At 39.4% G+C, this 14,600-nt stretch overlaps 1 protein-coding gene across 1 annotated transcript in view; it reads left to right on the top strand.

Annotated features, from left to right (window-relative positions):
* The first annotated feature begins 497 nt into the window (after positions 1 to 497).
* LOC118924743 (zona pellucida sperm-binding protein 3 receptor-like) overlaps positions 498 to 14,600 on the top strand; it is a 34,873-nt gene continuing 20,770 nt past the window's right edge. The window contains exons 1-6 of the mRNA XM_036909856.2: positions 498 to 631; positions 7,929 to 8,095; positions 9,038 to 9,217; positions 9,760 to 9,859; positions 12,847 to 12,932; positions 13,099 to 13,293. Coding sequence (XP_036765751.2) covers positions 7,954 to 8,095; positions 9,038 to 9,217; positions 9,760 to 9,859; positions 12,847 to 12,932; positions 13,099 to 13,293 — 703 coding nt within the window. The 5' untranslated portion in view covers positions 498 to 631; positions 7,929 to 7,953. The remainder of the gene's footprint in view (positions 632 to 7,928; positions 8,096 to 9,037; positions 9,218 to 9,759; positions 9,860 to 12,846; positions 12,933 to 13,098; positions 13,294 to 14,600) is intronic.

Below are 14,600 nucleotides of genomic sequence, written 5' to 3'. Positions count from 1 at the left end.
CACTGCTGGTGAGATTGGATTTAATGTGGGTATCATTCATGTGTTGTTTAAACTCAGTGATAAGAGCTAGCTCTTAACTTTGGCACAGTCTGATGAGTTAGTAGTGCTATTTTTAATGCTCTCATATTTCAGGAAAATAGGTTGAGATTCCAGGACAGGAAGACCTTATAGACCCAGCTTTCCTAGCCTCCAGTTCTACGTTTTTGTGCAATGAACACTGTGTTTATTATTGGATAGGCCAGTTGAAATGATCCTTCCAACTGTCCTTCATAATAACGGTAGGCAAAGGAGAAAATAAATTTTATGACATGTTATCAAATTCAAGGACTAGCTAAGGGGAAGGAGGAAATTAAATACACAACTGCTGCTTTCTCCTGCAGTTAATAATTTGCAGGGGCAATTCACTGCTACTCCTTATCCATTCCCGTTCCTTCCCACCTGACCAGCCAGCCACCAACCACAGTCCAGGAACTCAGAGGGTTTTCAGTTGAGCGTTTGCTTGAAAGCCAAGGATGTTATGATAAATTCTGACCTAGAGAGGGAGTAAGAATATCCGAGATCAAAGGTACTTCATTCCGAGAGAAACAACTCTGGGCAATACTACAGTCTTCTACTCACTCAGATCCCGCAGGTCAGTGACTTACTAACTTCCCAAATTACCATGGGGTCAAAAACTGATGTTTTGAGGAGTGTAGGCTTCAGAGGATAAGGCAGAGAGATAGACCCCCATGTCTGTTAATCAGAGATCTTTCAGGAGTACTGTATTTTGTAGTAGAAAGAAAATAGGTTGTGTGGCTTGTAAAGTACTTAGTAAATTTTGAAGCCAAACTGTTAACTTATAGATGGGGAAATAATAATGCCTACCAATGAAATAAATTGTGAAGTTGAGAAGTATTAGGTGTTATAGTTACTGATTCTGAAATATAAGTGCGTTGGTTGGTTCTTCTGCCTGCCTCTGACGTCCAGGAGTAGGCGCAGGAGGTAAACCAGGTTTCCTGGAGTTGGGAGTAGTTCAGTGAGAAACTAGGACACAGGAAGCCTGGTTTAAAGAGCCAACAATTAGCAACATTGTTATGTTTCTCTTTGGAGACTTGTCCATCTGCCATCAGTCTTTGAGAGCACAGGCGTTAGGTGTGATGATAGGGAATCCTGTAACCCTCTAGTCAGTCTTTCAAGCAAGAAGCCATAGTCCTCCTCACTTCTTTTCTCTCTTTCACTTTCCATAATTGGCATTGTCGCTTCTTTCCTGAAATTCTCTTCCCCTTGGACGAACAAGGCATCATACTATCTTGCTGTCAATTCAGTTGCTCAACCATTCTTCTCTTTGGCTGACTGTTACTCTGACCTAAACCTATAGTAAGAGGAGAGTGAAAAGTAAAGTAGCTAGAATAAGCAGAAGCATAACAAATTAACTCAAAATGGATCTTAAGCTTAAATTTAAGAGCTGAAACTATAGAACACTTAGAATAAAACGTAGGAGTCAACCTTCATGACCTTGGCATAGTCAATGGTTTCTTAGAAATACAAGTAACAAAATAAAAAGATAAATTGGACTTCATCAAAATTAAAAATGTTCGTGCTTCAAAGGACACTATCAAGAATGAATAGAATGACAGTATGACATGGAATGACACAGAATGACAAATGATTTGTATCGGGAAGATATAAAGACCTTTTACAACTCAACAATAGAAAGATAAATAACCCAATTAAAAATGAGCACATTATTTGAACAGATATTTCTCTAAAGAAGATTACATATGGCTAAGAAGCACATAAAAAGATGTTCAACATCATTAGTCATTTCATTACATAAATTTAAGTCAAACCCACAATGAGGTACCACTTCCTACACACTAAGATGGCTAACTTTAAAATGACAGACAATTATAAGTGTTGGAGGAGGATGTTGAGAAACTGAAACCCCTCACACATTGCTGGTGGGAATGTAACTGTTAAATGACGCCGTCATCTTGGAAAATGGCTTGGCAGTTCATCAAAATGTTAAATACAGAGTTATCATATTATCCAGCCATTCCACTCATCAGTATATACCCAAGAAAAAATGAAAACATGTCCATACAAAAACAGTACTTGAGCCTTCATAACAGCGTTATTCATAATAGCTCAAAAGTGGAAGCCATAAAATGCCTATCAGCTGAAGAATGGATTAAAAAATGTGGAATATCCATACTACAGAATATTATTCAGTCATAAAAAGGAATGAAGTGCTGCTACATGCTATGGTATCGGTGAATCTTGAAAACATTATGCTAAGGAAAAGAAACCAGTCACAAAAGACCACATACTGTAGGATTCATTCTATATGAAATGTCCAGAATAGGCAAACTGATGGAGAAAAAAGTAAATGAGTGGTTTCCAGGGCCTGGGAGAAGAGGAGAGTGATGGCTAACAAGTATAGGGCTTCTTTTTGGAGTGAAAAATATTCTAATATTAGAGAGTGGGCGTGGTTATACAACTCTGTAAATATACAGACAGCTCCTGAATTGTATACAACAAGTGGATGAATTTTATGGTATGTGAATTATATCTCAGTAAAGCTTTCATAAAATACATGTGGGAAGGAATAGGGCACAATATGATTTTTTATTAATAACTAAGTGTACAGAACATGTAAGATTTTGCACCTGCAGGAGATAATTGGGCCCTGCAGTTTGTGAGTGATTCATCAGTGGTGGGAAAAGTCATGGGAGTAGATGTGCTCCTCCCAGGAAGACAGGTAAGGGTGAGGAAGGAGGACCCCCCAGGAAAGGCCCTGTAGGTGCCAGTCTCTGTTCTGGGTGTGGCACTCAGTGTCACTGTTACCAACGGCCACTGTGAAGACCCAACCAAAGGCTTCTGGCCCAAGTCCAGGGGGTTTTCCTCTGCACTGGGGCTTAATTAAAGCCCACCAATGATGCAGCCACCCATCACAATTTTACATCATTATTATAATGATGTTTTGATTTCTAGGGGTTCAACTTCTAGCAGAGTCACATGCTAATTCCAGTTCTATTACTTTCTTCCCTAGAGTTAACAATTGATAACAGCTCTAAAAAATGTTTACCGTGTTTCAGGCACCATGCCAAACCCTTTACACAGAATATTCTTATCTAATTCTCTCAACAATTCTAAGATACATGTGTAGTCATGGTTCTTATTTTATAAAAGGGGAATTTGGGGCTTGGAGGGATTGAGTATCACAGCCAGGGGCACAGTTCCCAAGTGGTGAAACCAGGATTCAAAGCCACCTGGCCTGGATCTGACCCTACATCCCTTGCCTGGCTGTATGCTGCCCTCCTCTGTGTAGAGCAATGCTGTCTGTGGCTCTGTGAGGTCGACGTACAGGGAGTGAAATAATTTCCTCACCACAGAGTCAACCACTGTCATCTGCCCTCACGCCCTAACTCAGCAGTGAACTATGCAGAGAGGAGAACCAATTTTCAGTCTCTTTCCCAACCTCCTTCTAATGGTCTTGTCCTAGTGCCCTGCACTGACTGGTTGATGATACAATGACTCAGTTTAAACATGGGGAAGGGGAATCTTGGAGCTGATAGTAAAATCAGTGTCAGTTTCTTATTAAAATAGAGATGTGCCTATCTTCAATACAAGTCAAATTTGACCTTTGGACACACACTAACCACAGAGATGCACATGAAACTTTTTTTCTTTAAAATGTATTTTGTCACCGGACATTATTGACTTTAAATTCAGAAAACATCTTTCTAATTTTTGAAGTCCATTACTCTGTTGCCACCATTTTAGCATTTTAAGACTCTTGCCAGTTTCACTAAATGACAACTTTAATACAGCTACTAAATTACTACTTATTGACAACTTATTATTTTTCTTTCTTTGGAAGATTTTCATACTTCTGAAAATTTCTGTGAGCTCTGAGTCATCTGGTTTTCATTACGTGCAACGTGTCCTGGCCACAGCTAACCCCTGGCTTAGAGGGAGGTGGTTAGGGAAAGAGAGGGTCCGGGGAGCACAGAACGGGGACCCTGACATTATGCGGCCAATCACCTCGGTTTGACAGGGACTGTCCCAATTTTAGTACTGGAAGTCCTGTGCCCCGGGAAACCCCTCAATCCCAAGCAAACTGGCACAGGCGGTCACCCTGCGGTGGAGAAGTGGGGCAGTGGGAAGGCCTCAAGAGCCTTGGATTTCTGTGTCTTCACATTTTTAGACCAGGCTGACTCAGTCATTATAAATCCAACATAAGTTGTTATAAACAAATTGGCTATTGTGTCAAGTGAGATTTGTTTTGGAGAATTGAAAACTTGAATAGGGCACTTTGGATGGGGGATATGTGTGTCTGCAGGTAGTAGGAGATGGGGCCTGGTCAGACCTCAGGAGGTGAAGAATCTGACATGAGTGTTTACTCAGTGCAAGAGTTCAGCTGCTGCGTGGAGTGTGAGGGGCGCCATCAGCTGCCCCGGGGCAAGGCGGGCAGGGGCAGCCTTGGGAGGAAGAGTGAGAAGACTGCCTCAGCTTAGGTGGGCACCTGTTGGCATTAGTATATGGGAAGACCTCATTTGATTGCACCCCGCTTTATTACACCACTTTTTTTTAAACGAATTGAAGGTTCGTGCAACCCCGTGTCCAGCAAGTTTATTGGCACCATTTTTCAAACAGAGTTTGTTCACTTCATGTCTCTCTGTCACATTTTGGTAGTTCTCACACTATTTCAAACTTTTTCTTTATCACTGTATTTGTTAGGGTGATCTGTGATCAGCAGTCTTTGATGTTACTATAGCGATTTTTTGGAGCCCATGAACCACCTCCATGTAAGATGGCAAACTTCATGGATAAATGTTGTGTTCTGACTGCTCCACTGATCAGCCATTTCCCAGCTCTCTCCCTCTCCTTGGGACTCCCTAGTCCCTGAGATACAACAATATCGAAATGAGGCCAATTATAACCTACAATGTTCTCTAAGTGTTCAAGTGAAAGGAAGAGCCAATGTCTCTCACTTTAAATCAAAAGCTGGAAACGATTATGCTTAGTGAGGGAGGCGTGTTGAAAGCCAAGATAGGATGAAAGTGAGGCTTCTTGTGCCAGTCAGCCAGCCAAGATGTGCATGCAAAGGGAAAGTTCTCAAAGGAAATTAAAAGCATTACTGTAGTGGACACATGAATAATAAGAAAGTGAAGGAGCCCTATTGCTGATAAGAAATGTTCAGTGTTCTGGATAGAAGATCACACCAGCTACAACATTCCCTTAAGCCAAAGCCTCATCCAGAGCAAGGCCCTAACCCTCTTCAATTCTAGGGAGGCTGAGAAACATGAGCAAACTGCAGAAGAAAAGTTTGAAGCTAGCAGAGGCTGGGTCATGCGGTTTAAGGAAAGAAGCCACCTCCTTATATAACATAAAAGTGCCAGGTGAGGTAGCAAGTGCTGACGCAGAAATACAGTGAGATCTTTTTCCAGAATTTCTAGCTAAGATCACTAATGAAGGTGGCTACCCTAAACAACACATGTTCAATGTAAATTAAACAGCCTTCTATTGGAAGAAGATGTCATCTAGGACTATCACAAATAAGAGAAGTCAAAACTTTGTCTTCAAAGCTTCAAAGGACAGGCTGACTCTCTCACTCGGGGCTAATGCATCTGGTGACTAAGTTGAAGCCAATGTTCATTTACCTTTCTGAAAATCTTAGGGCCCTTAAGAAGTATGCTAAAATCTGCTCTGCCTGTACTCTATAAATGGAACAGCAAAGCTTGGATGACAGCACACTTATTTTCAACATAGTTTACTAAATATTTTAAGCCCACTATTGACACCTCCTGCTCAGAAAAAAAGATTCCTCTTGAAATATTACTGCTCATGGTCACCCAAGAGTTCTGGTGGAGACGCACAAAGAGATGAATGTTTTCATGTTCGCTAACCCAACATCCATTCTGCATCACATGGATCAAGGAGTCATTTCAACTTTCTAATCTTATTACTTAAGAAATGCATTTTATAAAGCTATAGCGGCCATAGACAGTGAATCCTCTGATGGATCTGGGCAAAGTCAATTGAAAACCTTCTGGAAAGGATTCACCATTCTAGAAGCCATTAAGAACATTTGTGATTCATGGGAAGAGGTCAAAATATCAACATGAACAGAAGTTTGGAAAAGTTGATTCCAACTCTCATTGATGATTTGGAGGAGTTCAAGAATTCAATGGAGGAAGTCACTACATTTGTGGTGGAAACAGTAAAGAAAACTAAAGTTAGAAGTGGAGCCTGAAGATACGACGGAGTTGCTACAGTCACATGGTAAAAGTTAAACGGATGAGTAGTTTCTTCTCATGGTTGAGCAAGGGAACTGATTTCTTAGGATAGAATCTGCTCCTAGTAAAGATACCGTGAAGATTGTTGAAATGACAACAGAGGATTTAGAATATTACACCAACTTAGTCGATAAAGCAGCAACAGGGTTTGATAGGAGTGACTCCAATTTTGAAAGAAATTGTGCTGTGGGTGAGATGCTATCAAACATCACATGCTACAGAGAGATTGTTCATGAAAGCATCAATTGATGGGGCAAAGTTCATTGTCGTCTTATTTAAGAAATTGCCACAGCCACCCCTGCCTTCAGTAACCCCCACCCTGATGGGTCAGCAGCCACACACATCAAAGCAAGACTGCCTGCCAGCAAAACAAATAGGATTCACTGAAAGCCCAAATGATGGTTAGCATTTTTTTAGCAGTAAAGTATTTTTAAATTAAGGCATATACATTGTTTTTTTAGACATAATGTTATTATACACTTAATAGACTACAGAATAAATATAACTTTTATATGCACTAGGAATTTAAAACATTTGTTCGACTTGCTTTATTGTGATGTTCACTTTTACTGTGATGGTTTGGAACTGAACCCACAATATCTCCAAGGTATGTTCGTATTTAGGGATGAATGGTAATATAAGACCATCTCAAGCTAAGTCAGGTTTTACAGTGAAAGATGAAAATCTATATTTCACTAAAATTAATTTCAGCTATCACTTTAGATCGAAGTACTATTAAATAAACAGGACATATGAGGGTTTTTCCTCTAGTTAGGGGGTAAAAGATGGCCTTACAGGGACCCGCTTTAGAGAAGACCCTGAGTGGTGAATGACCGGAATTGACCCCAAGGATCATTTCTCCTGTTGACAGTTACCATAAGGAATTTGATAAATGATAGAGAGAGAGAGAGAAATAGAGATGCCTCCTTTCTTCTGTCTCATCATTTTTCTTGCTTTTACTTGTTCTGCCTTCCCGAACCCCTCTGCCATGTTCTCGTTCTGATCATCTCTGTGGCTCACCTGGCTGATTGCAATAATCTTCATAATCCATCTCCCTGTCTCCTCTCTTGTCTCTTTCAATCTATCTTGCCCCCATTTGCTGTAGTGAGCTTCCACAAGCACAGTAGCCATCACTCAAAAAAAAAAAAAAATCAGTGGCTCTCCCTTCATTTCCTAGGTCCAAAATCCTTATCTTCTCACTGAAAACTCAAACCCAGTTCTAATCTGCCTCTCTATCTTTCACTATCTTCTCCTTATCATGCATTGCTTATCTTCCAAACCAACTGAAGTAGAAAGTCCTGCTGCCCAGAAATAACCTTTACCCTCTCTCTGCTTTCTCAGGTTTTGCTTTTGGCATAAAATGTCCTGTATTCCACATTCCAAAATTTCACAGCAACATCTATGAGCTCAGATGCAGGCACCTTCATAAACCCTCCCCCTGTCTCTCTGCCTGGAAGCTAACTGGCCTCCTGAATATGCTCCCGAAGTGGATAATGTAAGATGCCCTTCATGGTCACTATTTATGCTTAAAGTCTTTGCTTATATACTCAGTTGTAATCTCCTTGAAGGCATGGTTTCAAGTGATTTGTCCTAGTGGTTTATGACAAGTGAGAATTCAGTAACTATTAAATTGAGTTCTTTCAACAGAGAAATATTGAAGCAACATCAGATCATGCAACTCCCAAAAGTTCCACATGGGTCCCTCGAAAGGAAAGAGAATATGGCAGCTTGGTCCCTTCCTCGGCCGGGGAGAGTCTCTGATCCGACTCTGTTTCAAATGACTTTGGTTGCTACTCTCTTGGCTACTGTTCTTGGTGAGTAATGGAGAGACAAGGTCAGATTGTCACCATACAGCTGAGGTCGTCGGCACACCCTATTTTAAGAGATGTCTAATAGATAATCATCTTTAACCTTGTAGGGTGTATTTGACCACCCAAAATTGAGAGAAATTTGCTATAAACCCACATAAAAAAAGCTGATTATTATAAATATCCCTGATATTCCCTTTTAGAACTTCCTCTCTAGGAGCTCTCCTAACAATCTAACCTCAAAGCAAATTAGGAATTGGAATAAATACATATTATCTGCCAACTTGACCGTGAGGAGCTTTCACTGCTTGTGTGGTTATTTGGAATATTGAGCAGAAGTGGGTGATTTTGTTGGGCTCCTGGCATCTAACTTAGTCCTTTAGTTAATTCTTTCCACGGAAGAAGAATTCGGATTTTATTTTTCAAGGGTTTATAGCATCTCCACATTGTGATGCTTTTTGAGAAACATTTTTATTTGTTAATAGGCAATCTATTCAAAATCCAAAAACTCTGAGAGGACATTAATGAGATGCCTCCTTCTCATCCCTGACTCCTGAGGCTCTCTGACATAATGCTCTTATTAATAAAAGACATGTTTCTGCTCAGGCAAGCAGGTAGAATTACATGGCATGGTATAGATGTCACTATTTTGAATATGCGGATGTGGGGAACCTGATAAAATGGTGAAATTCTGCTCTGTTCATCCATTTCCTAATAAATTATAACATATACAGGAAAGAATGGATGAAAATTCTCTGCCTTTTTTCATTATCATTGTCAACAAACGTGTAGTACTGATTACTCACTGTGTTCATCGAACAGCATGGTAACAGGAGTTATGATGAAAGAGAACAGTATGGTCTCTGTTCTAAAAAATCTTCCTGCTGAAATATTGAGATGCTGTGTCCCAAGCTATAACCTGATGCTTTTTGTCATTTTCGTGTCCAGGTGATTGTGGTCCTCCACCTGATTTACTGTTTGCCTCTCCAATAAACAAGTTGCATAAGATGGACTTCAAAACTGGAACTGTTCTGAAATACACTTGCCATCCCGGCTATAGTAGAATTGGTTCAAGTCGTGTTACTTGTAATGCTAAAGGTTTATGGGACTATAGTGTCTTTTGTATCAGTAAGTATCAACATTCATTTTTCTCACCTGCATTTTTATTTTATTAGGGAAAGTTCTCTTAGGAACCTAATGAATTCTTTAATTCAAGTGAAAATCTTTGATTAGTCTTCAGAATTATCGTGACCTATATACTATTTGGAAGAAGTCAGTGGGAATGCATACTGAGATATTTTTTCCAACAGTCAGGGTATGCAATCTATTTCCGTCTTCTTCTGTTTCCCTGTGACCCAGGGCATATATTTTCAAGAATATCCATTTGTGTGGATAACTAGTCTACATATCACAGTGATCTAACTGAGCAAACAAATCTAAGTACATTTCCCCCTCTTCTTAAAGTGTATCAGAGAAATGGGTTAAATATTAACATCTATTTTTCCTCAAAATAAAAATTAATAAGACAGGATCAGAAAGAAGCACTGAAAAAAAATCTCTGGGTTTATCTTGCAGCAGGAGTTACAACCCATCAATCAGACATTTTTTTTTCTAATGCTGTATTTTGTTCATAATTGTAACCCTAGTCATCATTTTAATTTTCTTCCTAGAGAAACGATGCAGAAATCCAGGAGACTTACCCAATGGGAAAGTGGAAGTTAAGACAGATTTTCTCTTTGGTTCAGTTATAGAATTCAGCTGCTCAGAGGGGTAAGAATAAGGCAGCCCAGAAGCAATCTTTTTCTTTTCAATGAACTTATATAAATAGCAATGCATTCAAATGTTTCAAGAATAAAAATGATGTAAAAAGGATTCTTACTTCCACTGCATTTCATTCCTCTCTGCCCTTTACAGGAAGTGACTTGTTAGTTTCTGAGTTAACTTTTTAGTGTTTACGTATGTCAATACAAGTGAGTACTCATATTTTTATTAATACCTTGTCTCCTTTACTACACAGAGGATAGCTGACTGCATATATTGTTTTGAACCTTGCTGTTATATTTTTCACTAAGCAATATTGCTATGGATTGAATATTTGCATCATCTCCAAATTCATGTGTTGAACCCTAATTCCCAGTGTGATGATTATATTTGGAGGTAGAGCCGTTGGGAAGTAATTAGGTCCACAAGAGTGGGGCCCTCCTGATGGGATTAGTGCCATTATGGTATTCCATTATAGCAACCCAAACAAAGACAAATATCTATTGGAGATCTTTGATATTCATGTATAGTTTCCTCATTCTGTATATGTCTGTTTACGGCTGTATAGTTTTCCAGTGTACGCATCATAGTTTATCATAGTTCATTTAACTAAGCTAGCATAGTCCCTATTGATAGACCTGTATGTGTTTCCAGTCTTGTGTTGTTACAAACAACACGCTGATGCATACTGTCTTACTGAACCTGCTTAACTAGTTCTAAGAGGTTTTTTGTATTGCATTTTTTAGGTCCCTTGCTATTTTCTACTTACATGATAACATCATCTGCAAATAGAGGCAGTTTTTTCCCTTCCTTTCTCATATTTGTGACTTTTAATTTCTTTTTCTTTCCTTATTGTGCTAGCTAGAACTTCTAATACTATGTTGAATAACAGTGTGAGAATGGGCATCCTTGCCTTGCTCCCAGTCTTGGAGGAAAAGCTTCAGCCTTTCACCACCGAGGGTGTTAACTCCGGGTTGTTTGTAGAGATGCTCTTTATGAAATGAGGAAGCGATCTTTTTTTATTCCTAGTTTCCTGAGAGGTTTTACCATGAAGGGGTTTAGATATTTTCAAGTGCTTTTTATGCATCACTGTATATATGATCACAAAAGTTTTCTTTTTAACCTGTTGGTAGTATGTACTCTATTGATTAATTTAAAAATGTTAAACCAGTTTTCCTCAAATAAATTTCACTTGGACATGGTGTATGATTCTTTTTAGGTATTGTTGGGTCGATCTTCTAATATTTTGTTGAGGGTTTTTGTGGATAAGTTTATGAGAGGTATTGATCTAGAGTTTTCTTTTTTGTACTGTGTTTATTCTTTGGTATTTTATTTTGTTTTTGATATTCGAGTGGTGTCTTTTATTCCACGACGACCTCTAACAGTTTTATCTATATATATATGGAAATTATTGATTTCCACATATTCATTTCACATTTCAGGAAATGTCCTGAGTTCCCTTATTATTTATAACAGCATTTCATCTGGATTCTGTTGGGATTTTCTGCCATACAGTTATATAATAAGAAAATAATGAAATACTATTACTTTTTCCTTTCTAATTTTTATATTTCCAATTCCCTGTTCTTTTATAATATGCTAGCTATTTTACCTCAAGTAAAACACTGATCATGGACATTGCTTTCTTGTTCTTGACTTTAGCACAAATGACTCTAGTATTTCTCTCCTAAATTTGGTGGAGCTCCACCTCCTCTGCTTCCTAGTATATCGAATATTTTTGCCAAGAATAATTGTTGATGTTTTTCCAAGTGCCATTGTAATGTCTACCAAGGTATGTTTTTCTCCTTAGATTTATTAAAATCATGTATGTATTAGTTTGCTCAGGCTAGCATAACAAAACACCACTGGCTGGATGGTTTCAACAATAGAAATGTATTTCTCACACCTCTTAAGACTGGAAATCCCTGATCAAGGTCTGGAAGGATTTCGTTTCTGAAGACAGCCCTCTTCCTGGCTTGCTAATGGCTGTCTTCTCACTATGTCCTTACATGTCCTTTCCTCTGTGCATCCACATGGGGAGGGAGGGAGAGAGACAGAGACAGAGACAGAGAGACAGAGAGCGCGCTTTCTGGTGTCTCACCTTATAAGGATTCTAATCCTATTGAATCAGGACACCACCCTTAGTCCCTCATTTAACCTTAACTAATTCCTTACTCCAAATGCAGCCAAATCCTGGGGGTTGGGCTTCAACATACGAATTTTGAGAGGACGCATACATTCAATTCATAAAAATATATTTTACATTAGTTTATTCTCTAATTTTTAAGGTTCTTTTCATTCTTGCAAGAAGCATATTTGCTCATGGTATATTTTTCTTTTAACTTCTGTGTGATATTTTATTCAGGAACTTTTCATTGATATTCAGGGTAAATTGGTATGTGATTATTTATTTTTAACATAAGAAGTCCTGGAAGAAAGTCTGAAACTTGTCAGGATCAAGACTAATGAGATGATAATCAGGAATTAATGGTTTATGAGAATAAGCCAAACTCTAGCACCAAAGGAAGATTCAAATTAGAGGTCAAAGTGGTTTTCTTATCCATGATTTGTCTGGATCATTTATTCAAAGGAAAGCATATAACAAATTCAAGTACGTGTTTACTGTTTGATTTGTAGCTTGCTAGGGAAAGAGCATTTGATGTAAGTGGAGTCCTAAGATTTGGGGTGCAGAACCTGTCATTTACTTTATTGGCTATGGATGTGTATCTGGTACTGAGGAAAATCTTAATAATGTGGTTCAAATGAATGAGTGAATAAAAGATAAAAATGAACCAAATGAACAAAATGTGAACAAATAAGTCCTCCTCATTGATACGATGAAATGTGACACCAGGTCGGCCCACGTGGTGAGCAGTAATTGAGACAGCACTATGTTTTCATTTTAAAATATTGAATTCCATTTGTCCAAACCTCACTGGCAATTCATGTTTAGAGTATGATGAGCTCCACTAAAATCTCTGACCTGTCCTCTTCAGATACATCTTAATTGGCCCAACCACCAGCCACTGTGAGATCCAAGATAAGGGAGTTGACTGGAGTGATGATTTCCCGCAATGTGTGAGTAAGTAGAGCTCTTCTGACTTGACTATAAACCTAGACCATGTCAGGTAATGAAACTCCCGTGCCTCTTTGGTGCTTCTTGGACTCTCCGTGAGAATTTGCATCATGCATGTTAGACGGAAGGATGTGTTCCCTGATTATTTCTTCCTCTTCACTCGCCATCCCAGTTGCCAAGTGCGAGCCTCCTCCAGCCATCCGCAACGGGAGGCACAGTGGTGGAGATGAAGACTTCTATCCATATGGCTCTTCTGTAACCTACAGCTGTGACCCCGACTTCTCGCTGTTAGGCCAAGCCTCCATTTCTTGCACAGTGGAGAATAAGACCCTAGGGGTGTGGAGCCCAAGCCCTCCTACCTGTGAAAGTAAGTCAAATTGAATTTCTGGGTTCTTCGAATTTTTCTCTTTTGATTAAAGAAATAAGGAAGGTGTATTTATTGGGAGAAATGGAAGGATTCAGGGCAAATTAATCAAGGCAATGATGGAATCATTCATTTGTTCAATGCATCTTATGACATGTTATATCAGTCAGGATAGCATAGGCTATGCTGAAGTAAACACCAAAATCCCAAGGTTTTTCTGCAGTGAAAAAAATTTTTTTCTTGGCTCCTTTGTGTACTGCTAGCCTGGGAAACCCTCTAGGGCAGCTGTCATTTAAATGATAATCTGATTGTTTGGAACTTCTGACAACTCCACTTCAAAACTTCCACAGTCAGTTCATCAGAGGCAGAGAGCAAGTTAAAGGACTGCCGGGCTCCTAAGCTCTTAGATCCGGAAGCCACACCTGCCACTTTTAATTACAGCCTTTTGCTCGGACCTGGTCCCTTGTTTCTCCCTGGGATAAAGGAACTGTTTTTCCTGGCGCACATACCATACCTATATGGCAAATAAAACCATACCAATATCAGCAGGTCAATAGTAAAAGGCCACCAAAGAAAGTACTCCCTCTGACTTCTATAAGGAAGCCAGAAAGGATGTTATGTCAATGATAATAATAATTAGTAATGACTCATTTTCCTGGTCTGAAACATCTTTCTTTACTACAATTAAAGCTCCTTAAACAACCAGTACCACTTCCTCTTTTGACTCAGTGCAGGGCTGAGCCAGTGCTTCAGCAAGAGAGTTAAACAGCGAGGAGTTCAACATGCCCGGAGTCTAGACTGAAAGAGGCGGATGAGGCGGGGCTTGCACCCGGCTGGTCAGCAGGGCCAGGTTAGGAAGGGCTTTGTGTGCCACCCTCAGGAACTCACAACAAAGGAGACCTCAAAACATTTTAACCAGGGTAGTAGACATGTTGCATTGCAGGAAGCTAACTCGGGCTGCAGAGTGGACAGCAACCTGAAGCGGGACCAAAGTTACTCCGTAGGCACCTGCTGCAGCCATGGCGACTGCAGTACTAACTCTTGTCACCATGCTGTCCATGACACTGCTATGACTTATTTTAGAATGGAGCTTTGTGCCTTTTGACCCCTTCACCCATGTCACCCACACCTGCCTCCACCTCTGACAACCACCCGTCTGCTCCATCTATTTGGCTGATATTTTTAATGATAAAGTTGTAGAAATTTATCCACAATGACTAACCTGACAGGACATCATTTTAATGAAATTCTGAGGAACTGATAGGAGGATATATATATATATATATATATATATATATATATATATATAT

The sequence above is a fragment of the Manis pentadactyla genome, chromosome 9, assembly GCF_030020395.1.
Source record: "Manis pentadactyla isolate mManPen7 chromosome 9, mManPen7.hap1, whole genome shotgun sequence".
In the NCBI taxonomy this organism is placed as follows: Eukaryota; Metazoa; Chordata; class Mammalia; order Pholidota; family Manidae; genus Manis; species Manis pentadactyla.
The sequence above is the reverse complement of the archived record's forward strand: the minus strand, read 5'-3'. Positions and strand labels throughout refer to the sequence as shown.